Genomic DNA, 27,538 nt, shown 5'->3' with positions numbered 1-27,538 from the left:
TTTGTTTTATGGGGATTTATTATTTTTCCCCCATAGTGTCTTGAAGTGTATCATAGACCCTAGGAATAAGAATCTGGAGGCAGGCACAGTGCCATATGGCACAGGCAGATCTGCACTTTGGGTACCCTGTCTTTCAAATCAAAATAATTCCCATTCCTAAAGCCCTGTCTAGATGCGCTGTCAGCGTTCACTGTTGCATAGCTATTTTTGTAAGTGCTTGCCAACAAGGGTCAGCCTGACTTCTGGTATTTTTGTGGGAGTTCTTTGCTCTGCATGATTTAATACCATTCTTTTTTATCTGTAGATGATAGGACCACCTGGACCACCAGGGCCACATGGTCCTCCAGGCCCCATGGTAAGCTTGGGAGGAACAGAGGGGCTAGAAATGGTCTATGCCCTCCTGCCACTTTATTGCCTGCTTACTAAAAGTGCTATCAGAATATGTGGCCACTGAAGAGGGGACCTAATTTGGAAATCTTTTTTGCATGTCTTAAAATTCTTAGAAGGCGGAGAAATAAATTGCACATTCCTGTTATTGTTAACATGCTAATGGTCTGGTTCCTCCTCAGAATCAGGTGTTTACTGTTGCTTTATTGACAGCTGCATTTCTTCTGAGGGTAAAGAAATACAGGGGTAATTTGTATCCCTACAAAGCCAAAACTCCTAAAAATTGTGATGTATTTTCATAATTAAAAATGTTACTTTTATTTTCAGGGACCTCATGGACTGCCTGGCCCAAAGGTAAGTTAATATCTGTCTTGAATAGACGAGCTCTTTATGCCTGTAAAGTGTCATGCTTTGCTCTTGAATGCATGGAGCTGTGTTTTCTCATATCTCATTTAATAAATGTTCCTGATATTCTTAAACCTTAAAGCAGATCTTAATATTAGCAGTTTAAAAGCTTTTTTAATTTTCTGCTATTTTTTCTGAGTAGTATTTCTCCTGAGCATCAGCTGAGTCCATTTTTTTGTATGAATATTAGGAATGTGGCACTAAATTATTTGGCTTCCTGTTTATGGGAAGCTACCATTGCACTTGGAATTACTTTGGAGTACAGAAACATATTACAGGCTCACGAAATGAAGTAAAATAAACTCAGCTTCATCTCAGCTTCATTTATGCTCTGTTGTATCTCCTGCTTCTTCCAGTCTCCATGGCCTTTGTTAGGTGACAGGTATTTTTCTGACCAGTTCCTTCACATGTTATGCTGGTTCACCATCATGAACTGATGTGTGCATTTTCATGTTTTCCAAACTGGATTCATGATCAGACAGGTCTGCAATACAATTTGAACATTTTCCACAGCATAGCTATTCTTTAGGGACTCTCTTAGCCCATCAGAACAGCTCAGGGGAGCGGAAGTGAATTTTGGCAGAATTGGAATATTTTAATTTGTGCTTTAATTCAGCAGTCACCACTAAGCTAAAATTCAGCATGACACTGTATTCATTAAGGCCAGTGGTCTTGTCAGGCATGACCATTTAAATCACTGGCCATGCTAACCTGACCAGTTAGCATGACTGGTCACACCTTTCTCAAATGTAAGGAAGAGGAGGAAAGGGTGTTTCTGTTTAGTTTTGGGGGTTTATTTTGGGATTTTAAAACTGCAAGACAGAAAATCACAGGTTTGACCCGTTGTGAGACTGTGTTACCTTGGCTCAAGAAACCTAAGTCATAAATCATTTTTTGAAATCAAGTGTGTTCCATTTTAGCACCAGCCCTGCTTTACCTCAGGCTTTTGGCCTGAGACTCAGGCTTTTGTGGGATTTCTCAGGTCTGTTTCCAAAACTTCAGTGTTTCCAGTGCTACTGCTCTGAAAGTCACATCGAGTCAAATAGAATACGAATGAAGAAATGGCTACTTGGGGTGCAAAGCAGGCAGATGATGTCTGGAGTTACTTAAAGGAGCAGACTGAGTTCTACTGAGATTTTTTTTTTTTAAATATGAATATAATATAAGGTAACATAATACATCAAAGGGAAGTCTAGCAATGAGGCCATGGGGAGCAGCCTGGATGAAATACCCATGTATTTCTGTTTCCCAAAAGAGGCAGGTGTGGTCAATACTGTCTTTGAGCAGCCCACATGCTGATGCAGTTTTTCATTACAAGAGAATGATTTATTGGCAGCTCTCAGCCCAGTATTGTCATCTTAGTGATGTTTAGTGTAATAGCCTGTGCATAATTTAATAATCACAACAAGTGCCATTTCTTACATTGTTACGATTTCTCTGTATGAACTCAGAAACTGTGGACCTCCCAAATGGCTTGGCGTTGTGTAACCTATACTGTTTCTTTTAACTTGTTACTGTTTATTATGTATGCTTAAAGGTTTAAAATATCTTTATGTAAGATTTTGCTGCAAATTCCAGTTTACTGTAAGGAAAAGTATTTCTTCCTTCCAAATGTACTTTTCAGGAGATCCCACTCTAGAAACTTAGAGTTTTGAGGCTTACTTTTATGAACGTTTTATTTCAGTTTGAATTATCTGCATAGGGTGGTTTATGGGATTTGAAGAATTCCAAAACCCCCTGAAACACATGCTTAATTCAAACCCTCTAACTATAGTGATAATTATTAGGAAAATATTAAAAAAATCTGTTACCCCTAAGTTTCATGTAGTTTTTTCTACACAAATTGTAAATCTTGAGCAGACACCTCCCATGTACTTTTGCCAACTATTAAATCAGTATGTAAATTGCCAGTAAGCTGAGAAGGTTGAATTTGTTTCAAACTGGAATTTGCAGCTACTTCTGAGACTGGCTTCTTCTATCCCAGCTTAAACACCCATTATAGCACCAAAAAATTGGCATTTATACTTTTACATTTAGGGTGAACCAGGGTTAAATGGTCTTAAAGGATTGAAGGGTGAACCAGGTCAAAAGGGTGACAGAGGGCCCCTTGGTCTTCCAGTAAGTAAAAAACCCCAACTATTCAATTTCAGTGCAAATCACAAACATCTCTTTCTACTCCTCATGAACAACTCTGATTTACTCAATAGCGTACACAGAATATACCATGTTGGAGCAGAGCATCAGTCTTTTTTTGTTTTGTCCCAAATCTGTGCTATCATCCCAAGTAATGTCCTTGTAAAACCCAGTGCTGTCAGGGTTGGTTTTTTTTTGTTGTTGTTGTGTGTCATTTGAGAGTGTTCAGTGTCACAAGGATGTCATCACCCCCATTGCATTAGTCATGCTGTTATTCAAGTGTTGTATGGTGTTTCCATTAAAAAAGGAGTCTTCCCTTTCCGTCATCTCCTCAGTTATTCTTCCTCTTATTGCACTTCTGCAGTTCACATTTAGAGGTCTAATTGAGGAAAGCTAAAAATTGATTTAAGAAATTTAGTTGCATTTTTTGGGTTTTTTTCCCCCCCAAATTCTTATTTTTGCCTTGTTCTTTAGAAAATTGTCATTCTGAGTGTTTGGCATGAATTTTGTCTTACAAGTTAAGTTGATAAAACAGAAAATACTTCATGTATTTGAAAGCATGGTGAAAAGGCAGCTTTATTTTTTTCTCAGAAAAAGAGTTCATTTTTCCTCTTTGCTGTTGTTATTTTATGAGGATTGCTCCCAGTGATTACATTGTTAACAGTAAAACGGAGAAAAAAGACTTAGCTGACCCAAAGGGGCACAAACCTCTCTGATTAATATTTTCAAGAATTATGTGCAGGGCCTGTGGACAAGGTCAGCGTCGCTGAGAATTTTGACTTTTTTTGAGAAAAATAAAACTCATTTTCACATTGACAGAGTTACAGCTCTGTAGAGAGTGAGCTTTGGAGGCCTGAGCAGATGCTACAAGGTAGAAGAGACTCCAGAACAAAATATGCTGCTAGGTTTTCCAAATTTACACAGACCTTGTTTTGCTCCTGCTTGCTACTTCTAAATGTCATTTTCAGGAGCAAAGTCCAAGCGCTTGACTTTCCAAAAACCGGCTCGTTTTATTGACTTGGCTGGATATTTTAGTTGGGTTCGTCTGGGTTCCCTTTTTTAGGAGGGAGGTGTGCCCAGGTTATTCCCGGTGTCCCGAGTGGTGGTGTCCCCCGCGTCCCCCGCCGCCGCTCTGTGATTCACACAGAATCCACGAGGGGTCCCCCCGGCCCCAAGGATGCTCGGGCTCACCGAACCGCAGCCCGTGCCTGGGAGTACAGCGGGAAAACAGGAAATGTGATTGTCTCCCGGGCTCTTGGAAATGAATGAGCCCATTGTGGTCAGGATCCAGATTTTGTTGGCCGCATAATGCAGTATTCTTGCACTTAAATAGTTCCTATCGCAGTTAACACACATTTTTCTTCCTTTGTGTATACTATTCAGTATTGTTGCTATTTACAAATCAGAAAGCATGCAAGTAAATGACAAAGTAAATATTTGTGTGTTCAGGCTCAAAAACACCCTAACATCTGGTGTTTGTAGCGCTCCTATAGCCTGGCAATATTCTGCTCTAATATACTTGATGTGAGGGCCGGGGTGGGTCAGTGATGTTACACTGAAGCGAGAACAGAATCAGGCTCTTGGTGTTTCATGTGAATTTTTAACTAACATGCTGTAGTAATGTGATACCCACTCCAGAACCCTGTCACAGCGTGTACTGTACGTTTGAATTGTGTTTATTCATCAGCACCACTTACTAATCTCACGTTCTTGTCATTCGTGTCGTGCCCATCATCCATGCTTCCACCTAACCACACAGGGAGCATCTGGCTTAGACGGAAAGCCAGGAGCCCGGGTGAGTCCCTTGTCTTTCTGTGTCCCCCTTCGTGACCGAGTCCCTGTGCTTCCCAGGGCTCTGCCAGCCAAGCTCCTCACTGCACACAGGAAGGAAGGCCAAATGCTGCAGGCATTCTCCATGCTGCAGAGGAGGGGGCTCCAAGCAGGTTCTTAGGACAGTATGTGTGGGAAAGAGAATGTAATTCTCTGTAGAAGGAGCTCTGAACCTTGAAAAGGCGGCTTAGTTTTGATTTTTGGTTGGACAACTGCCTTGGTTGGGTTGCTAGTTTTCCTGAGTAAGGTTAGGGATTTAGCTTATAGGAGAACATAGCTGTTCAGTGCTAATATGGAATCAGTGAAGGAGATGCAGATGTGCTGGGCTTCATCTACACATGTTGCTATATTGCTCATCAGAGATGTTAAATCTTTTGCTTTCTTGAATGATAAAGAAATCTATGCAGTGAAAGAGTTATATCTTGGAAGTAAGATTCTCATTGATCCCTGCAATAGCTAAGTCCATCTTACAGGTGGACATTTCAATTTAAAGAATAATCGATTTTTAAAATAAAACAATAATTTAAAACCTTTTTTTGACCCTTCCATCTTCTTACAGTCAGTTTAAGATTGTTGTAAATATGATTGCTTCCATGGATGTAGTGATGCCAATAGAATGCTCTGCCTTGTAACAGGAGAAGTTACAGGTGGAGTTTTGAAAGCCAAATAGGTTGCAACAAAATCAAATCCGAATTTTCAACAAGTGAAGACTGATTCCATGTTAGTTCTTGTGTACAAGACAGCAATTAAAACTAAAGAGTTGTAAGAACAAGCCCTCTCTCTTACCCTCTTTGTTCCTTTTTGTAGGGCATAGATGGCCCAGTTGGTCCCCATGGCCCTGCAGGTCCCAAAGGAGAGAGAGTAAGTATGTGTTCCATGTGCTCCTCCCTGCAAAGTGACTGCCACAGTGGAAAAATGTCACATGGGGACTCATGCTGTGCCTAGATGTTACAGAACAGAGCAGTACCACACCTGTAGAGGAGCAACCCAGAACTGTGTATGCATTCCAGCTACACACACATTTATCTGTTTGAGGTTGACATTGTAACTCATTAACTTCAGGGGAGCTGGTATTTTGAAATGACTAATCAGTAAGAAATTGACTGGACTTTCTAGTTCACAGTGCCACAAACAGAACACGAGTTTCATTGGTTTCCTTATGTTGTGCAAATTGAGAACAAGCTGGTACAAAAGAAGGTAGTGTGATCTGATTATATAAGAATGCAATGGCAAAAAGAAAGGAGTGTTTCTGTCCTCTATTCATGTAAATGTTTTTATCCAGGAAAAATATCTCCAGCCTCCATAAAATTTAAACTTTTTTTTTTTTAAGTTTAGAAGATAGGAGACCTGCTATTTAATTTTGAAATATTCACAGCAAATTTTCTCCACTGGAAATAGGATAGGAACTCTAAATCTTTAACTAAAACCGTGTCACCTTTAACAATACAACCATCAACTTTTACAACAACCCAGAAGATGATATCCTAAAACCTCCAAGGAGTTACCAGTCCAGAACTTTGTCTCTTTGACTTCCTCAAACAAAACAACAAAACAAAGACCTTTAACAAAACAGCTGTGCTGAAACAACTTCACACTAGCTGTAAAAAGGACACAGCCACATGGCAGAGGTCCAGTTAGCTTCATCTGAGAAAGGTAAGATTCGCTTTTACAGAGCTGTGTATTGAGGGATAAATACAAGACATACAGCACAGTCCAAATTAAACTGTACAGTAGACTGAAGTTACCACTCAGGCTAGTTAAATGCCTGAAGGACTTGAGTATTTTTTGTTTTTCTGGGGAATTACTGATTTCAATTCTTCTTTCTTTCTTCAGTTAGGATAAAATATATCTTCTGTCAACTCTGTGAAAAAATAGTTGGACATAATCTAATCTTAAGTAAAAAATTTAGATGAGATACGCATGTAGAAGTATATAAAAATACTGTACATTTTATTCTTGCATTATGACCTTTTATGTTGAAGGATATGCATATGTACTACCAGTTGAAATTCCATTGTCTTTGACAATGGAATATAATATAAACTATTCTTTTTGTCTGTGGAAGACAGCTACTAATGTTTTTTTCTTGTGAGGGTATTCAAGGCCATAAGAAGTCATACAGCTGGATCTGGAATGAGCCCTACTGTAGCTGTTGAAAAGCTGTAGCTACAAAGGGGATGGAATTGCTGTGACGTAAATCAGTAATTGCATGAGCACAAAAGGAGAACTTCACAAAAATAGAGAGACCAAGGTGTGCAGAAAATTCCTACACACCCACCATTTTCTGTGGAAATGAATGGGAGGAAGTTCACAAGACAGATGGAAGTTTTTTTCCCAAGCAGGCATCCAGCAGGATTGTTGCTGTAATTGTTCATTTAATTATTCAGTATCATTTGGGAGGAGAAGTTGTTTGTAGCACAGTTATGTAACAGGTGCACAGTGTTGATATATGTCTCATTATTTAAATAACAAATCATGTATTTTTAATGCTGTGTTACAACTTGCATTCACAACTGTTGAACTTGTGTAGGTGAAAGCAGGAGGGAAACATTTTTGTCTGCAGATTTCAGGCTTTACTTTTTAATTTAAAACAGTGCATAGGGCCAGTGTTCACTGTCACTGGAGAGGGTCCCATTTTGTCTGTATTGATAAGAAAAACCTTGGGTCAGTGTAAATCCAGGAGGGCATTAGGGCTGTTTAACAGAATAATCATGAATTCATTGTTGCACGGCTGCATTCAAGGTGATGCTCTGAGGTAGAACAGACTGTTGTGCAAATTAGGGTGGGTTGTTGATTTTCAATTAACTATTAAAATAGAAAATGTCAGATCATCTTTATACAAAGTCTATTTAGATGGTGACAAGGTAGAATAAGAAAATCATGACACTATAATCTGGTTTTATGTGATTTTTCGGTAGAAACCGAAAGCGTAATTAATAATGTGAATTAATATAATTTATGAGGACAGTGTCTATTAGTTCTTACTAATTTTCAGCTCTTGGAATTACATTTTGCCAGGTGCTTAAAGTGATTTTACTGAGACCATCTTTATTAAATGGAGGAGTAGGTCATAATAGGCCTCTGAATCTATGTACCTATTATTTTCACTTACATGCTGTCTTGAGTGAAAGTAGAGAACACTGGAAAACAGACATCTTCAGCTACTATTGATGAAAGGGGACATGTATGCCTGAAGGGTGATGACATGCATAATGTATATCCAGCTTCTTGACCAGCTAAAGGAGCCTGAGAGCTGGAAATAAACATTTTCTTTTTTTATTTTTTTTTTTCATTGATGACAAAGGCCTGGTTTTGAGCTTGATTTTAGCTTTCAGATGTAGTAGCCTATGCAGCACTGTCATCATTACACACAGTTAGTACTAGTAGCTAACTACTAGCATTCTCTTTAATTTGGTTAAAATATTTCTCACCATTACAATGTTATGAAATCTCCCTATCTATCCTAATGGACACAAGGATTATTCAGCTTTATTCATTCAAATTGTAACTCATGTTTGTTCATGATTCAGGAGACTGAAGTGAAATAGGAGGCAAAAACAAAAATTATGGTTTCTCTTCTTTGGACTCTGATGGATTGTCTCACAAAAAAATTTAAAACAAAATCTTGAGGTTTGCCAGTATCTGCTACCCTGAAGGAAATTGTGGTGGTTGTGGGCAGTAGCTCATGACAGTCCATTAATCTCATATAATCCATGAACATTCAGGACCTCATCTGATTCTCCAAGCATGTTTCAGCATGTGCTTTGTATTGGACGCAAAAAATTCTGAGACAGTTCTCCAAACATACTCATACATAACAGACGTGATTGCTTCCTAGACTGATACATTCAGTATTTTTATGTCTGCCCTATGTTTAGCAATGTTACAAGCCTGTCTTGAGAGGACTTAACTGCTTAACTAGTCTTGATCTATTTCAAGTACTGATCAAAGAGTTTTGTAGCTCTTACCTACATAGGTCAGCGTATTAGTTTCTTTTTAGCAGAAAGCTTTGTAGTTGCAAGGGATTTATTGTTTTGAAAATCAGCTGTTACTTCCCAATACCTCCTATTGTCCTGCCAGGGCATCCAGCCTAAATGGTGCTCAGAAATTAGCGGAGGAGTAGCAGAATCCAGAAAGACCTGACATTGTGCATCTCATTACCTCTAGACTAAAGCAAGTGCCCATCTAAGTAAAAATATAAAGTATTTAAAACAGATCAAATGTCAGTTACTCCAAAAAACCCCTTACTGCTGGGATTATTCAACCACAGGTTAAGGTCGCATTGTTTCTGGTGCCTGCCTTTTTGTATAATTCAGTCAATGAAATTTAGACATAGTGGTCCATTTTCAGAGCTGTGCCAAGTACCTGGCAGTGCCAGTGATCCCCGCTATTAATTAGGTACACATCTACATCTCTGTCTTGTGCTTTTAATGATAGAGTCATTAATGAATTAATAGAAAGTAGTAAATATCCCAGAGGATGCTGTACAGAGAATTCTCTCACAAGCATAAGTGCAGCAAATGCTAGGATGAAACACAGCACCTGTGCACACCAAGAGCCCTGCAGGAAGCCCTGTGTTAGGGTGAGTTCAGCAAAGGGAGTGATGAAGGGATCCAAGTCACCCTGCATGACAAATCCAGAGTAGGAGCTTTGAAAACTAGAGGTGGTCAGGATTTTTTTCTTTCATTTCATCAACACTTCCAGCCATTTAGTTTTCTCCAGAGAGAAATGTTTTTCTGAAGGATTTAATTCAGAAGAAAGAACAGTCTGAAACAAGACTGCTTTCCACACCTTCTTTGCAGCCCTGACTCCCTACCAAGCTCACAGGGACCTGTGCTTGCAGTTACATGGGCTAGTCCTGGCTGGCTTGGGAAGCTTAACTTCATATCAATCTTGATAAAGAAAAATTAGAGAGCAAAGGTTATTATTACTGTCAGCCTGAAATTCATTGCCTTGAATTCCATTCCATTTGGAAAAGTTTACCCTGTATTAAGCTGTATTGCAAAATGACTTTGGCAGCACCCCTCTGGAAACTGGTAATTTTTCCATGGATTTCAGTGCAGAATAAGATCAGACTTCTGGAGTAATCTCTGTACTTGTTTGTCTTGCATATTATTACAGTTGTTTAGATTTTAATAAACCAGAGTATTTACATCACTTATCTAGAATCCAATATAGGATTTAGCAAGACAGCACTGTGCATAGGATAATCTTCACTATGTCACTGTTAATAGCATTGCCTACTTAAATCAAGCTTTGACTGACGCATTATTTTTGCCTGTCACTGTGTTGCATCTCAGCTGCTGTGTGTATATACAGCTTGATGCTGTATATCCTCAGTTTTCATTACAACTTTGTATTTTTACTGAGAGCAACATTAAGCTGTCTTAAGCTTTAAGTTGACACTAGTGCGTGTTCAGCTGAAACATATTTTCAGTTACTAACATATTTAGAAATGAATGTGATATCATATGCCTAAAAAGCCATTCTTCCTGGAAAGAATGGTAATACACACCTTCTCTTTCTCCTTTAAACATTTAATAAAAACAAATGAGCTTGGATATTTTTCACTCACAATACTTAGGAATGCATAAACTTTAACCTAAAGCACTTGGTAGAGATAATTTCTAAGATAGCCAATGTTTTTGTTTGCTTGTTCTGTAATCTTTTCTTAGGGTGAGAAGGGAACTGTAGGTGACCCTGGACCCAGAGGACCATATGGCTTGCCTGTAAGTTGCACAGAGCTTGTACACACTGCACTTTTCATCCCTCCCTGATTAAACTTTGTGTGCTTTATGGCTGATTTTCACCTAGCAGTAGAATTAGGTGGAAAAGGCAGAGATTGATAATAAGCCCTGACAGTGCAAGGTCAGTGTTCTGTATCACACTCTTGGGTTTCTACCCATGCACATAAAAAAACAGACCTGAGGTGAACCAGCAAGAGAGAGGAGATGCAGAATGCAGGTGCTCCTAGTTCAGCAGCCTTTGGCCATCAGCTGCCTGGGGACGATGTGAGAGTGCCAGGAGTTCAGGAGGAACTGTGGAAAGCTGTGAATTTCTTAATGGCAGTTGCTGCTTGGATTTCCATACTGCAAGGTTTCTTTGCCATTATGTTTTTGTTTTGTTTGTTGCTTAAGAGACCCATTTTGTTTTCATTTCTCTGCCATCTACTCAGAAGTTATGTGAGAATTTCATTGTTGCTCACTCATGGGTGAAATTATTTGTTTTGAATCAATAATTTTAATTATATTATCCATTTCTAAAATATGAGGGAGAGCTTCCTTTGGCCTGACAATGATATCCCCAATATAAAATCAGTTGACTTTCCCTGTTTACACTGCTAATGACTGGATCAGGTGTGTACATATACACAAGTCTGTTCTGTACTTTGACGCAAGGAAAGTCATGTAAATGTGCTTGGCCAGGCACAACCAGCCTTTCCAGGAGACTTTTAGTGTTTCCATATCCTCTCCAGTCTAATCCATTTGATTAATTTAAGCTGGAATACAGACCTGTGGGTTTAATTGGATCCATTTAATTGGATCAGGAGTCAGTGGCTGGAGACAGTTTTCAGGCTCCATGGAGTGTTAAATTAGCTTGCCACGCATTTTTATGTGAGGGTCACCTTTGTGAGTTAATTTTTTTTTAAATCCTATTTCTGTTTCCCATTCCTGCAAACTAAAAATAAAATTTTGTAGGTTTTTAGCTGTTTTTGTATTTTTAGCTTGCTCCTGGAATCTGCCTGCAAACAAAATTTTACAGTCAAGCAAAATTTTGCAGCCAGGTTATCAGTTCCTGGAAATGTTAAGCATGGGCAGCGGTGTCCTTGTCTGAGGGAAGCTAATGCAGTTCCTGTGGTTCTTTGGCAGGGCAAAGACGGCGAGCCTGGCCTCGATGTAAGTAATGTGTGTGACCAGGGCACCCTCAGGGGTAGGTAAGAGTCTGCCAAGAGTCCCTAGTGGAGCACAGCACCTCTGCTGCCCTTTAGCATGCATGCAGGACCTGCAGAGATTGTTCTGGGTGCTGTGTTTGCTCTTTCTCTGTGGTAGAGAGGACAAAGATTGTGCAATGTACAGCCCTTATCGACAGACACCAGCAGATAGTAGTGCTTAGCAATACAAGTACTTGGTCCTTTCCATGTCAGTAGGCTGAAAAAATGCTTGCTAAGAAAATATTCAGATTACTCATTTGTAGAAGAACAAGGGGTCACTTAGCACTTAGTTAACTAAATTTATTTTGATTAAAGAGCATAATTTCATAGCCTGTAATGGATATGTTTCAAAACACAGGCTCTTTCCTTGGCATGCTAAAAAGACTTACTGAAAGTCCTTTTCTGAAGTCCTGCACTGAAATCCCTAACTTGGAGGAGTCTTTTTAAGAATGCACATATGCTATGTAGCATGGATGATTGCTAGTTTGAGTGGTATGATTTCTTTCTGTAGCTGCCAAAATGTCTCTACCAAACTCTGTGGTTAACTCATCTCACATGCTCTTGTGTCCGTGCATGTGTCCAGACATAATATGTGTACAGAGCATGTAGTGAAATCACCTTTTTAGGTTTTCCAGGAGTATTTGAGAACTTAATCTGCATGTTAATAAAAGTCAACCTATCTTTGTCCGCTTTGTTTTTATAGGGTTTCCCTGGTCCTCGAGGAGAAAAGGGTGATATAGGAGAAAAGGGAGAAAAGGTGACCACAGTGTTCATAACTGTTGCTTGATTCCTCAGCTAATCACTTCTGCTGTCTTTACGCTATAAATGGTTCCATTAAAACTTACCTTTGTTTTTACTGTGTGCCAAAAGGCAAGTCACAGATAACAGTCTAGAGCAAAATCATGAAAAACCACAAAAATGTATGTACAGGACTAGAAATATGAACATGTCCCAAAGCACAGCCTTTTTTTTAGGCTTGTTTTCTCTAATCCATCCTGCACTTGTTGAAAGTCCTGAAATATTTAATACAATATTTAATGAAATATTTAAATATTTAATATTTAATTAGTTGTTGTGGTAGTGATTTTATACTGAAGAGCTCAGATCTGTTCCCTGGCAGTATTTGCACACTAATGGTTGATCCTGGTGTGGCATGCCTGTACATGCTGCCTGTCCCACCAAGTGTCTACGACAAGAACTGTTTGAATTTTTATTTTTGGTAATGTTTTATTTGCAATTAAGGACTCTATGATACTTGTGGATTTAAATTGAATCATATATTCTACCATTCTGATAAAGCAACTAGACAGTGAAGTTAACAGAAACAGCCTGACTTCATTTTCAGTGTCCAGACAGAGTGACTTGGAAATCTGTTTAGTAAAAAGCAATGCAGGACTTTGTGTGTGTAGAGAAACTTCATGAGCAAATCTCTTCCATTTCTACCCAACAATAACCCAGCTGCTAAAATTGCTGAATTAGAACTCACACCAAGCCACTTGATGTAAAAGTCCATACATGCAGCAGATGATTTTTCTAGCTCAGACCAATGTTTTTGTCAAGCTGACATGTGCAGGGTTAGGCTGGATTAATTTTTCATTATGGTGTCCTAAACAAGAAGCAGGGCTAAGAAGTCACCATGAGTGTTAGAGTTCATCTCCATTTCTTAATCTGGTTAGGCTAAACACTTCCTAAGAATGCATTGAAAAGGATATAATGACATTCATCCTTCCCTTTTATCCCTTGGTATATTGCTCTTTCTTTTGAGCTCAGAGATTGCTGGTAAGGTACTGACTTCGCAGAACAACCGTTTTTTAAGCAGATGCTCCATGCATATTATAAAGGCAGTGTTTGACCTGGCAGAGTAATGAATGGTGAGCCCTTGCTTGCTCACAGAGTACAAGTCTGTCTGCCACCAGTGAACAGATTTTCTCCTTGAGGGCAGCTGTCAGTCAGAAGGTGTAACTGGTAACTGCCAGCTCAGAGAGGTGATGGTCAAAATGCTCTTTGTGCTAAGTGGGAGTTACAGCAGGTGCCAAACGGAGTGAGCTTAACAGTGTGTTCTCACCCTGGGGTACGTTCAAAGAGTTGTGTCCAGAAGATAAAAATAAGTAATTATGCCTCTCTAATCAGTTCCAGGGAGGTTGCTTGAATACTGCAGATCATCTTTTGAGCCTCACACTTCAAGAAGAAGTTGGAGCCTAAAAAGGTTACCAAGCTGGCAGGGGTCTGGGGCAAACACAACCAGTAGCAGAAGGTGGAAGAGGTGGACTGGCTTAGTCTGACAATGGGATGGCCAAACTACTTGAAAGGGGAGATCAAAAGAGGATAGAGCAAAACTCTTCTAGATAATGGCAAATGGGGAAACACAGGGCCATAAGGTGCTCCTGAGAGATTCAGAGCAATTGTTCACAAGGAGGACAGCACAGCACTGGGACAGAGAGGGGTCTGAACCACTGCCCGAGGAGCACTGCAGAACCTGGTCTGATCTGACCTGACCTGACCTAGGGTCAGGAATCATCCTGATCACAATGGGAATCTTAGGCAACCTCCAGAACTCCCTTTCAGCCAGACTTTGAGTCTGTGTTTCCATGTACAGCTAGAGCAGATAGGCAGACAAATTTCAGCCACCAGAGTTCCAGAAGATTTCTGGAAGAAAAGATGGAAAGCTGGTAAAAAGTTTGCTTATACAAATAAAATGTGAAAATGGAACAGATGAGATCAGCACTCAGGATGTAAAAATGTTTTAATGTTTCAGAGTCCAGTGTGCTGCTTTTGGATATTAGACTTGATTCCCAGGGACTGACTAGATAAGTCAAACATGGACTTCCAGTTGCAAGGGAGTGAGGGAATTTTATGTGGGAATGGTGTGTGGCACGGCTACACCCTTTTCAGGGTTCAGTTGTGATTTAAGCTGCCTGTGGAGACTTTTTCTTTTGGGCTGCAGGACACGTCTCCTAGGAACTCTGGTCCTCCATCCCCCTAAAAATTCATGAAAAGGCAAACCCTCTTTCCTGAGGAGAATGCATGGGATAAAGTAGTTAGCAAATCTGATACATGTTTCAAAAAACATCCCGTTATGTGGACTTTCAGAAAGAGGATTGACAGGAAGTCTGTAGGGCAGAAATGGAGATTACCTCCATTAAAATGGAGGCAATCTCCATTTTAAAAATTCACCTTAAAATGGAGGCAATCTCCATTTAAAAAATTCTGCCTTAAAAATTCGCGGAGTATTTAAGGAAACCTAGGAGGCAAAGGAAGGCCTTTCCCAGTGAAAAGTCAGGGAAGATACAGCTGAGACCTCTGTGGAAGACACTTCCATTGCATATTTTTCCCATAAACTAGGGAATATTTATACCATTCAAGCAAACTTATTTCACCAAAATTACTTCAGCTGCATCAATAGTTTATTTTCCAAGTAGAAAGCTGACTCTCAAAGGATACAAAGTAATGCAATTAATCCAAGTTCTCATTATAACAAGTCTTCTTTGTTCTGGAGGTTTTCGTTATGTAAATTACTAATTATCTATCACCAAATTGGTGTAACAGCACCCATTTGAACAGATAAGCCATTTTTGTAATAACAGATAAACAACTTGACCATCTAGCTTATGATTTCTTGGGGTTTAGATTTTTATTAATATTTAAATAAATATTTTTCTAAAGTATTGGCTATTGGTCTGACATCACACAAATTGAGATTAGTGAGTTTCTAGTTAAGAAACTTAAATTGCACTGCAAAAGTACATATCATTATGAACATTCTAAAGAGAACTAGTGGCACTTTTTTCATAGACATGCAGGGAATAAATCTTTACTTCTTAAGTTTGAGACGAGGTCTAGACTTTTGATCTGTATTTTAGCCCATCTGTAGTTCTGCTACAGTGAAAGCAGGTCAGTATTTGCATTATGTCTTCTTAACACGGCTGTAAAGATATGTTTTAAAGTGTTCCAGCTGTAATTATTCATATAAAATTACAGTCCAGGAGCACTCATCACAAAAAAAGGTTTGTATTTTCAAGTTGTATGAATAGGAAAAAAATCTTTCAGAAACAAATAAGCTTTAACCAAAGTTAGAGATTGTGTTGTGGGGAAGGGAGGGAAGTGGCCCCGGTCCCAGATTCACAGTTGTGACTGTTGTTATGGATTTGACAAAACAGTATGGTGTGTCTGAGCAGAGGATGAAAAGGCATTATCCTTTTCCCCTACACTCTGCATTGATGGAAATCTGTGCATGTGAGGATTGTAGATTGTTCCAACCATAGTGGTGTTGCAGAAGTGCCACAGTTTTTTATTTCTCTAGGCACTGAGGAAGGACAGAAAGGAGTTGGTTTTTTTATCCTCATGACATGTAGAATCCCCAGAACTCCTGTGAGTTTCTACAGTTCAGGATAAGGAGTAAAGACCAAAGATTAAAAAGAAAGAACTCAGTCTGTGGAAAAAGTAGTAAAGTACCCAGGAAACTCAGACTTTTTTCTACACAGGTGACTGCTGCATTGGTTTCAGTAAGATCATAAATATGCCTGCAAAACTGGAAGTTGAGAATAGTTACCTTCTGGCTTGTAAAACAAGAAGTTAAAGAGACAATCTGAAAAAATTTTAAAAGAGTCAGAAACCACACTGTACTGCTCATTTTCAGCATCCTTTTTGGAGTATGTCCATGCTTTGTGCTTGCATACAATCATTGCAAATATATTGGTCTTACATTGACCACAAATAGCGTAGAGCAATGAACTCTGCTACATTGTCATCTTTGTAGGTTTAAGATGGAAATGTAGTAAATTTATCGTTCTTATCTTGTGAGGATTTTTTTACATCACAATCGTATCATTTGGTAAGGATCTTATCATTGGTATCATCTGGTAATGTTTGAGTTGCTGTTTTTCCAAATATTATCCTGTGACCTTTTGGCACACATTAAAGATAGACAAGTAGCTTTGCTTCTATCATGACATGGATGCAGTATGTTTTGTTCATGGAACATTTTGTTTTATTTGAATGTGTCAAGTATGATGTTATATGAAATGACGAATGCGCTTTCCTTCCTTTTTAAAATATTATTTATATAAAATTTTTTAAAGTATAAAATTATTTTTCTCTGTTGTTAATGGATTAAGACTTTCTGTACTGGTGTGGAACAAGTTAAATGCCTATTTAATACGCTTCACCAAAATCTGTCTGTCTTTCCAAAGGGGCATTCCTTCCTTCTCCTTCTACCCTCATTCCTTACAATTCCTCTGTCTTTTTTACCCTTTTCCTCACAAATTAAATCCTCCCAATAGCCACAACCTCACTTGCTGGTTCTCCAATGTTATACTAATTTTCCTATGACTATTTTTCCCATTTCTTTGTGATATCCCAATTTACTCATCCTTCCTATCCCATTTTTTACAATCCTAGTCCAATTTGTTTGGTTTTTTTTTAAGTGATCCCTTTTTGATTTTTGTGAAATTGAGAGCAACCTGAAACTCATTTACCATTGTGATCAACTGGTGTGAAATCAATTATAAAATGAACTTTCTAAACCTCTTACACTGCTTGAAGGTGAGGTCATCTTTGCAGGTAGCTTTGTTGAGAGGAATCAACAAATTTCCATGAGAAGCATTGGAAGTTTCGCTTTTAAAAAGAAAACTCGGTGTGAAATCAAAGGACTGAATTTTGATCAAACAAATAGATGAAACATTGCCTGAAGCAGAGAGAATACTTGAATGTTGAAATGCTTAAAAAATAATCTGATTATCACTTCTGGTTACTTTATGATACCAAGACAATATGAAATTGTTGAAAGTGTCATAGCACCTCTCCATCAAGCAGTTTGAATGTTTTGATTCCTGTAACAGGGTTTGAAATGGTTGTGTTGTATTTGGAATGACAGCAGTGCGCCCTCAGTGATGTCCATGGGTTTCTATGGACACCACAGAGAACAGGGTTTGTTCCAAACTCTTACCAGAGTGCAGAGGGTCAGTTAGTAAAGGATGCTCCTGGCCAGGTTCACCCTTGATGTGACACCCTGGAAGCTGATGGAATTGAGTCAGTCATCCATGTGAAGCATCTGTGCCACATGTCTTTTATCAAAAGACTCTGCTGATGGATTCTGCTCTCCCAAAGTTACTTCTGACTAGTGGCAAATCCTCTGGGAAGCTGACAAGTTCAGCTTAGTGAGCATGTACCCTTCAGTGCTATCACTTACCAAAACAGGAGATCTCTTATTTCGGACTACAGATTGGGGGGATTTGCAGATTTGCCTGTGTCTCAAGAAATCAGTTATTTCAAGCCCTGTTCTAGGTTTCAAAACGTTCATAATACTGATATGAAATACCAACACAAACTAATAGAGACTGATTGCAGTTCTTGCTTGTGATCATATAATTTATTTTTCCACAAAATGCACCATCCAAACCAGAACACAGTGGTAAGTGTCCTTTCAGCTCTCCATTGGCTTAAAAAGAAAAAACCCAAACTTTAAACCCAATCTTTCTTTATTATATTTTTTGAAAAGAATGAAACTTGTTTTATCCAAACCATTGTATTCACAGGGGGAAAAGGGAAAGAAAGGCAAAAAAGGGCCTAAAGGGGAGAAAGGAGAACAGGGTGCTCCTGGATTAGATGCACCTTGCCCATTGGTACGTCTCACTTGTGTATTGGAAGATCAGTCATCCTGCTGTAAACTGATGGAATAAGAAACGAGGGGAGAGGAACAAGCACCAGCTGCTGTGTCACCTGTTGCCCTTTGTTAAGACAGCTTCATCTCAAGTGCAAATTCTGGAGCAGACTTTGTAAACCTCCTAACTGGGGTTAAGACTTAAGACCTTTGGGCTAAGTTTGTGAGGTTTTGATAGTGCGTTTTTTGGGGTTTTTTAAATTTTTTTCTGCAAAATACGTTGGAAAGGAGCCAAATTTGGAATGTGCCAGAATCAGTGCCCCACAGGTTTAAATCATAAGCAGTCAGCTTGTTCCTCTTGCCTCTCTGTTTTTTGTTCACTCCATTTAAGTCAATACTGAAGGCATTTCCTTGACAGTAACATTGCAAGTTAATCTTTACAAACAGGGATTCCGTGGAATTAAGGGGGAAAAAGGGGAGCCAGGCCAGCCTGGCCTGGATGGGCTGGATGCCCCTTGCCAATTGGTACAGTATTTCTCTTTCCTACCAACCCTGCATGCAGTTCCTTTGTTTGTAGTCAGCCATTCTCAATGTAAAATAATGTTTTTCTGAGCTGACTACATTTTTCACGTAACACATGCATGTGCATGAGCAAACCAGCTGCTTCAAGTGATCATAACCGCCGTGAGAGAACACACGTTTTTGTTGACACCTTAAGCCTAACTCTCAGCAGTTTGCTCCCACATCACCTGGTAATTTTAAGTTTCTGTCCTTCCTACATTTTCCCTGAGAATCATTGGTTTGTTACTTTCCTCGCAAAATACCCATTGCCTCACTCACCCTGAACCCAAGTTGTAGAAATCCAGCACAACGTTCACCTCTAATCAAGTCTGGTGACTTCTGTCTGCACTGGCTCAGTTCCACACCCTGGCCTGTCCTGTAGCCGCTCTGCACCCTGGCCTTCCTTCCAAATCCATGCCATCTTAGGGCCATGTTTTCACAATTTGGCCAAAATGAGAGTCACAAACAGAAGGATGCAAATACCATTTCTAAAAATCAAGGTTTCCAGTAAACCAAGCTGGAGCTTGGCTTCCAGACTATCCACAAGTAATGTTTGTGGTGTCTGGCCTGTTCATCAGAGTATTCAAATGCAGCTGGAAATAAAAAGTTTCCCTGATGTTTGTAAGAATGTAACGGTCTGCAGCCCAAACCCTCATTGTCTTTGTTATTTAATGTCCTCAATTTAATGGTCTTACCCCTGGAACTTACCCTCCTGGAATACACACAACACTCCCCACCCTATGCTAGCATGAATTCAAGTTCCCACCTATACTAAAATGCTACTTCTTGACCCTCTCCCTTGTACCAATCTGGCAACAATGATTTTTATTTAGTGGTAAAGTAAGTTGGAACTCTTTTCCATTTAAGAGAGGAAACCCCAAATGAATAGTAGATACACATTCCCTAAAGATACAAGGACGATTTTCTTTTTAATTGTTCACAGTAAAATTCGATCTGCATGTTCTGATATTGTTTGGTGGTTAAGCACGGTTCTCTGAGATGAATGTTGAATTTAAGTAGGTTTTATTTTGACTGTAGCACTTCTATTTGAAGTCAATTGCTTTTTAATTGTAAATACATAGTCCATTAAGATTATTCCATAGTCCATGTTGTTTGCTTCAAATTAATGGTAACCATATCTCATATTTTGTTGGGGATAATCAAGCATGCTTTTGTAATTTAAAAATGTTTCTCTGTCTCTGTATTATCGTTTATATCTGAAGATTCACTAACAATCGTTGATGGATCAAAAATATTCTGTTTGTGGATAATTGCTAGAATAAGCTGTTTAGCATGCAGCACTGTTTCTTGTTTAGGCAGCAAGTCATTCACATCAGACCACATGCAAGTATATTCAAAAATCTGTATTAACTATTATCTTCATATGTAGGTTAACACTAAGTGTATTTTAAATTCTAAGAAATCTAAAGGCCTGATTTTTTTTCTGCTTATGCACAGTCTAGTTACATTGTATGTGCTCCTAATTCTGAGCATGTAACTTTCTGAATAAACCATGTAAATCTGAATTAGATCCATGAAAACCAATAAGACTCTGGTCAAAAGCTGGCTCTGATCTTACTGGATGCATGGAGATACATGAAGGTAGGAATGATACATGAAAAGGAGTGACTCTCACTAACATGAGAAGAAATTAGATGGCCATACTGTCCAAGCATTGAAACAATCAGTGGTGCTGTACTGCCCTGTTCTCACTGCTGATGTTTTCTTCCACTGTGTCACTCAAGGTGTGTTCAGGCCTTAGGATTTCGCTGCTTCATTCAAAAACTGATATTGAAAGTGAAAAGATCCTACTCCCATTTGAGTCTTGCTGTCTTATCACAGGTTAGCCTTTGAACGAGAGGCCCATAAAACGTCATACTCTCCAGATAAAAGTAATAGTATTGTTTTTGTCACTGATCTTGTACATTCAGATACAGATTATCGTGAATAAAACAGATTATATTTAAAATAACATGTAACCTGAGCTCTAGTAGCAATAAGAAACTAGTTCTAATGATCTAGAAAAAAACCCAAATCTTTATGGCAGAGAAGTGCATGTATGTATTTACAGTGTAAACCTTCCTGCCTTTGGTTTTTCCCTCACTTTGAGAGTAAGAGAGAAAATAAGCTAACTGGTAGCTACTTTTTAGATAGAAAGTCAAAGCTGCTTCAGCTGTTCTAACAGATGTTGATGAAATATCTATCCTGTCAAACTAACTTATGCTCTTTTTTTTTTTTTTTCATCCTCCTACTCCCCTTGAAACAGGGTCCTGATGGATTACCAATGCCTGGCTGTTGGCAAAAGGTAGGATGGGCAGAGCTTTTTCTTTTCAGGACCAGGATGTCCTTAGAACACAGAAATGCCTGTCACAATCATACTGTATCAAGATACGCTTCAGAGCCCCCTAGACATTCATATCCAGCAACGCAAGATCAGACCTCTCCATGACAGTAGTTCATGTGATATGTTGTGATTTATGTAGAATAATTCATTGAGGCAGTACTGTAGAAATAGTTGGCATTAGTTTTGTGAGAAGTCCAAGACTTTTCTTTTCTTTCTTCACATGAAGACTCACACATCCTTTGGTTTCTGCAGATGATCATTGCTTCCTGTTCATTATAAAAGCTCATAGATGTGGCATTTTTGTCAAATATACCTGTCAATCTATTATTATATTGGCTTTCTGGGATACCGAGAAGGACAGTGTATCCTGACCTTTTCTTTGCCTTTCTTTTCTGTTTTTCAATAAATCCTCCTGGGTTTTGTGTTTTATGGCAATATTAACTGGCAACATTATTTTAGTAAAGATTTAACCAAGACAGCGCTTGATTTAAAAACACAGCATTCAGAATAATATAGTTGGAAGGATAGTGACATATAATATATCAGAAAACATGAAGCATAAGTGAAATCCCAGGTGCATTTACCTCTGAAGAATAATTAGTGCCGAGGAAATAACTATCCATATTTGCAACTCTGCCCTATCTATGTATTTGTAATAGATTTCTGAAATATCTTACTAATGTGATTAATCTGTATCTCTTTTTGTCTCTGCAGTGATGAATCTAACCTTACAAGCATGAAGTTGTGTATATAGTGCTCCACTTTTTTTATTTATAGTTGAGAACTGAACATTTGATTTTACAAGTCTGAGATATGTTTACATGTAGCTGCTTCTACTTGTTTGCAATAGTCCATACATACTTCTTTTTTTCACCTGCATCTGCAGTTCGATGATACAATAACTGCAGGATAAACCTGCAAAGATTGTCTCTCTAATGGGGGAGATCTCGAAACAATGATCAATAATAGAAATTAATATTTCTGTAAATTCTTATATTTTGGCTTGTGGATATGCATGGACAATGAGTGCCATGAACTAGTTTACAAGAAATTGTGACCAAATAAGAGCAAAATGCTATGAAATGTACTGCACCAGCTGCTGTTGGAGTTTACTGACTTGGCTTCCATGTCCATCTTAAGCACGTCACTGATCCATGACACCACATCTGCTCGTGTGAACTAAAAGCATGAGTTTGTGTGCCAGACCTGCTTGCTGTGTGATCATGAGTGGCTGTTGACGGTGACCTTTGATTCCAGCTTCTGAGTCATTTCCTTTTGTCATCTCAAGGGAGTCACACCATGGCTCATTGCTAAAAAGAGATAAACCAGAGGAGCATAGAGAGAGGCCTTGAATTTTTGGGGAATAGCATTCCAGCTGCAGGTGGATGGCTTCCATTCTTGCGGGATACTTGGCCCCTTTGATCAGAGAGGGTCCCGCCTGTTGATCAGCGTCGGTTTGCCTTGCACTGCTCACGGTCGTGGAGACATTCACGATAGGCCCTGTTGAGTCCTTAATCAAGAGGGACAGAAGTTTGAAGAAGAAACCAGACTTCTCTGTGGGTTGTTTGAAAAGGTTACAGAGGTGCTGCAGGGATCATTTGGTGGCAGACACCGCCTGAGACCAGACGCTTCTCAACCTCACTCGAGGACGGACAGAGTGTATACGCTCTGCATATTGTATTTTGGGACTGCTGGAGGAGCAAGCACTCTTGAGGTGGGGATGGATCAGATCATCCTCCAGAGGATGGAGGATGGAACAATGGAACTGACCAGAGATGTATGTATCATGGTGTGGTTTTCAGGTTATTCACTTTAAATTACACATAACTAGCTGAACTTCTCTACGGGAATTTGGAAGCAATGGTTGGTTTTGTTTCCGTTTCCTGTTTCTGTTGCCATAAAGAATGCATTTCAATAATCTATTCAACATTTGTGATGACGGCATTGAAGAAAATACTTTCAAGCCACATATTCATCTTGTTTCAGTATTAAGAGTTTTTATTTCAGAGTCTTTGAAGCCTTTAAGTCTAGAAAAGAAAGAGTTTATTTTTGTGTTTCACAGAATGATGTATTCATCTTGCTCCTTTTATGTTGTTACAGTGATTTTAGTGGACATTATTGCTCAAAAAGCATTGGAGAGAAACAATTCTGTGTGATTATCACTGCACGCTTGTCACCACACTCCACTGTTAAATGTGTTGATTTGTCTCCCTTTCTGTTCAGATGGCTTTCTAGAGAAACATTTCCTTCTCCACTTTTTTTTTATTGCTAGAAATACGTAATTTGTGCACATTTGTAGTTTTGCCACGAGGTATTTTTTACCATTTTGAGTCTTCATATGGTGCACTGAAGTTAGTTTGAGAGTGTAATTTATGAGAAATGGTGCCATATTTGGCAGATGGAAATTCTTTTTATATCACTTCTGTTCCTAATGTATATAGCAGAATCATCCCTTTTTTAGGGTTGTTTTTTTAAGGAGTTGTCTTTCATATGTAGACCAAAACTAAAGTTGAAGAAGACAGCTTGTCTCCATTCATATGAGGGCACCTTATGCCCTTCTTGGAACGCACATTTTTTCCTGCTCCATCATTTCTAAATCATGTGAAGATGGGGTCACACTTTTTGTATTGCTTCACAATCTCAGATCAATGGAAATGCCACTATAATGGAATATTTCTCTTTGATGAATCTTTATTGTCATTTTGGTATATTGGAGTCAAACTCAGCTTTTCATTGAGGAAAACACAGATTTTTAAAGCAAAAAGTCAATTTAGTGGCCTCCAATTAGTATTATCTTACTAATAAAAACAAAAATATCACACTATACACTGAATACATATGTATTTTTACTGCTCAATTCCCTCTTTCCAATAGTAAGAAATAAACAAGTGTTCACGGATATAAGGAAATATGTTTTGCTTTCCCTAAATTTTCAGAGATGCAAGTATCAACCTGTTAGAATAGTGATGATTACAACAGTGGGAATGTTCAGGAGGCACAGACAGAATATAAAACGTTACCAGAGTGTTCCAGCAATAACACCACTGGGGGCCTTTCAGAAGGAGGACAGCAGCAGCACCCTGTAAGCCTCTGACTTGCCACTGCCAGTCTGCTGGTGGAGGCAGCACTGTCTCAAAGAGCCAGCAGGCTGGGTGAGGAGCAGGCTGCCTGCCTGACAGAGCAGAGTCACTCGTGTCAGTGTCCTGGCTTGGCACATTTGGCTGGGTGTATGGTACATGTGGAGATGAGAAGCTGAATGTTTCTTAAGATATTGAATACTGGAAATCAGTACAGTAAGATGAAATATTTTTAAAGGTCCTTCGGAGTATTTACATGCAAAATCAAGCAGGATGTTTATTATCTGGCTTGATGATTTAGCAACTCCATACTGAGACTGTCCACAAACACAACTCAAGAAATAGCAACAAGATAAATAATGCTGATAAATAATTAGCACTTTCTTTTTCTTTTTTAATTTGTGTACTTATATTTTTTAATTGCCCTCCTAGTATCCATTTCCATATGCACAAATAAAGCTAGCAGAGCTTTGGTCCATGGTTTTGTCATTCAGGAAATAATTATAGATGCTACTGTTAAATGTTAGTCAAAATTCAATTATCTTTTAACTCCCTGACACTGAGACCCTACTGAAGAAACACTTAAGCACCTTCATTTGCGTTCTTTTCTGTCTTGTAGATTAATTTCTTTATTAAATTTCCAGCAGGTAGGAATACCTTTTTTTTTTTTTTTTTCAAATAATCTTACTTGGCTTTTTTAGCCTTTGTGTTGTTCAGTATCATGAACTGTTCATTCCTTTTAAATAACCATGAGTGAGCAGTAGATAAACAATTTAATTTGAAAGGTTAAACTACATACATAGATTTGGCATTAATACTTGCATCTCAGATTGAATTGAAATGAAACTTAAAGGTATCTAGAAAATTTGCATGGTCAGTACAAGAAAAAAATAAAAAAATTGGTTTTATAGTTCATCAAGAAAAGCACCCTGTGAAGACTTGCAACGTGTTTGTTTTGTTCAAGAAGCAACTATTTCTGGTGCTAGTATATCTTTTTTCTTTTGATGGCAAAGCTACAGTTTGAACTGCCAGTGTGTTGTTGTATCTTTTAGTGGCATTCCTCCAGATAGATATGCTTTGTTTTGTTTAGCTTGTGACAGGAGCAGTAGTTCCTCTACCAGTCTTTTCAGTTGTGGAAATGTGTAGTGGTATTAGTCTACACAGTTTCTATATCCCTGACTTTTTCAGGTATGATTAATCCTTGTTTCTTTGAGAGTTTTCAGTATTTGTTTCATATGAAGTTTTGTAATTATCTGTTACTCCAGTGCATTAAAACCACATTGTGCAGAAGTCCTGCTACAGAGGCCACAAATCTTTTAAGCACTGTATGGAATATGTCTGACATACATGGTCCTTGTCTTCATATTCATGGACTAACTATGGGAAAGCTTTCTTTCAGGATGCTTTGGAAAACTTTTTATTTTTTTCTGAGGTAAAGCATGAGATGTTAAATCACAGAACAGTGATACAATGTATTTTTGATTTATATTTTTATTTATTGCTGGTCGTGATGTCATATTCTGATAGCGTAGCAAAGCAGAATGATACTCTTCATCCAGCTGTTTGTATATTCTTTTAGTCTATGGTGTAAGTAGTACGAATGAGTTTCAGAACAATCAAATCCATTTATCTGCACATGTGTAAAGTATAGAGTTGGAAAAGGAATAATTCTTAAGGTTGCTGTAGGGTGTGGAAAGTTACCTTTGGCCCCACTGAGCATCGCACCCGTGGCCGGGTTACATGGTCATGCCATGAGAGTAACAAAGCAACCCCAAAAGAGATCAGCAGGCCTTTGGTGCTCGTGGGAAGGTGGTGCTTGCAAGGCTGGGGCTGTGCCAGGATACATGGCTGGGATCCTGGATCCCCATGGGGTGTGGAGGGAGTTGTCCCACTGACCGGATGGCAAACCCGGCTCAGCCGTGCAAGGCTGCAGCTCTGGCTGTGCCTGCCCACCCCCAGCAAGGGCAGGGGACGGAGATGAGTCCTCTCCTTGCAAAGCTCTTTGAGACACGCAGGAGGAAGGAGCCAGGTGTTATGATTTGTAATGAGGGGTATATTACCACCTTCAGCAGTGGGGTTTTGCCTGAATCAGGGCTACTTCAGTAAGAACTGCAGAGATATTGTCAGCCTAGTAATTGAAAGTGATGAAAAGCTTCAAGGCATGCAGAGGTTGATCCTTCCCTTCAGATTTCCTGATCTCTGCTGCTTGACCATCTTATATTACATTTTTACATCTCTGTATTTTACCTAATGAGATTCCTATATTTTCACACTAAAGACTCACACAAAACACATCTGCAAAGATAGTGGTCAAAAGAAAGTCTAATTTGTAGTCATTGTAAAAATTCTATTTCAGTGACTGGAATTAAAACTAACTTTTTTTTTTTAATTACAACATGATTTTTTTTTCCTTTTCTGCCATTTGTTTTTATGGATGTCAGTGTTGCTGTAATGTACAAATGAAGGTTTTTCTTGCACCCTCTGTTATTAAAGTATTTTACGTGGTGGTTGGATTCATTAAATGCAGTTAGAAACAAGTGCCTGCCACCATCATTTCTGAAAAAGATACTTCACAGAATAAGTGGAGTTTGTATTTTAAAAGGGATTTGGAGTGTTGTTTTTGTTTCATTTTGTTTTTAAATGCATCCAATTATCAATGCTGCTTGGAAATTGAATTTTCTTTGAAAGCAGGGGGCCTTAACTTAACCTGGGACCGTTAGTGTTTTACTTGTTTCTATTTTAAAAATAAATTGTATTAATTTCCCAGATCCCATTGGTACTTGCACACTTCCCTGAAGTATTATGGAGAGTTGGGTTGGTGGAAGAATGTTTTACATATTGTTAACATATATGTGGATATTCTTATATTATTGTACATGTTTGGGAAAATATCACACAACTTTAAAAATGTTGCTAAGATGTATGTATCTGACTTTTTCCTTTGGAAAATATTATATATTTTTATTTGTATTTTTTACTTTTTTAAGTTCATCTATATGTGCCGTTATTTTTGTATTGCAAATGGTCTCATAAATGAAGTAGAAGAGATAAAAATACAAAGAAAAGTAATTTGGCAAAGATTTCAGTGTTTGGGGGAAAAAATTAATGGGTCAGCATCATATTATCAATACTAGAAATATTTTGAGTGTCTTTGCGCTGTAAATATGTCACAAGACCTCTTTTGATGAGTAGTGTAAAGAATTGCAAGGTTTTAATCACCCATTTTAATTTGTTATTATTTACCACTTTCTTGTGGCCACTGGTCTGGACTT

At 38.6% G+C, this 27,538-nt stretch overlaps 1 protein-coding gene across 1 annotated transcript in view; it reads left to right on the top strand.

Annotated features, from left to right (window-relative positions):
* COL25A1 (collagen type XXV alpha 1 chain) overlaps window positions 1-23,335 on the top strand; it is a 295,372-nt gene extending 272,037 nt beyond the window's left edge. Inside the window, exons 31-41 of the mRNA XM_041479910.1 lie at window positions 305-355; window positions 715-741; window positions 2,830-2,910; window positions 4,685-4,720; window positions 5,563-5,616; window positions 10,431-10,484; window positions 11,625-11,651; window positions 12,390-12,443; window positions 18,220-18,306; window positions 21,112-21,150; window positions 22,478-23,335. Of these exons, the coding sequence (XP_041335844.1) occupies window positions 305-355; window positions 715-741; window positions 2,830-2,910; window positions 4,685-4,720; window positions 5,563-5,616; window positions 10,431-10,484; window positions 11,625-11,651; window positions 12,390-12,443; window positions 18,220-18,306; window positions 21,112-21,150; window positions 22,478-22,513 (546 nt within the window). The 3' untranslated portion in view covers window positions 22,514-23,335. The remainder of the gene's footprint in view (window positions 1-304; window positions 356-714; window positions 742-2,829; window positions 2,911-4,684; window positions 4,721-5,562; window positions 5,617-10,430; window positions 10,485-11,624; window positions 11,652-12,389; window positions 12,444-18,219; window positions 18,307-21,111; window positions 21,151-22,477) is intronic.
* The last annotated feature ends 4,203 nt before the right edge of the window (window positions 23,336-27,538 follow it).

This window comes from Pyrgilauda ruficollis, unplaced genomic scaffold, assembly GCF_017590135.1.
Source record: "Pyrgilauda ruficollis isolate IOZ18807 unplaced genomic scaffold, ASM1759013v1 scaffold5, whole genome shotgun sequence".
Taxonomy (NCBI): Eukaryota; Metazoa; Chordata; class Aves; order Passeriformes; family Passeridae; genus Pyrgilauda; species Pyrgilauda ruficollis.
This window is presented reverse-complemented; position numbering and strand designations above follow the sequence as displayed.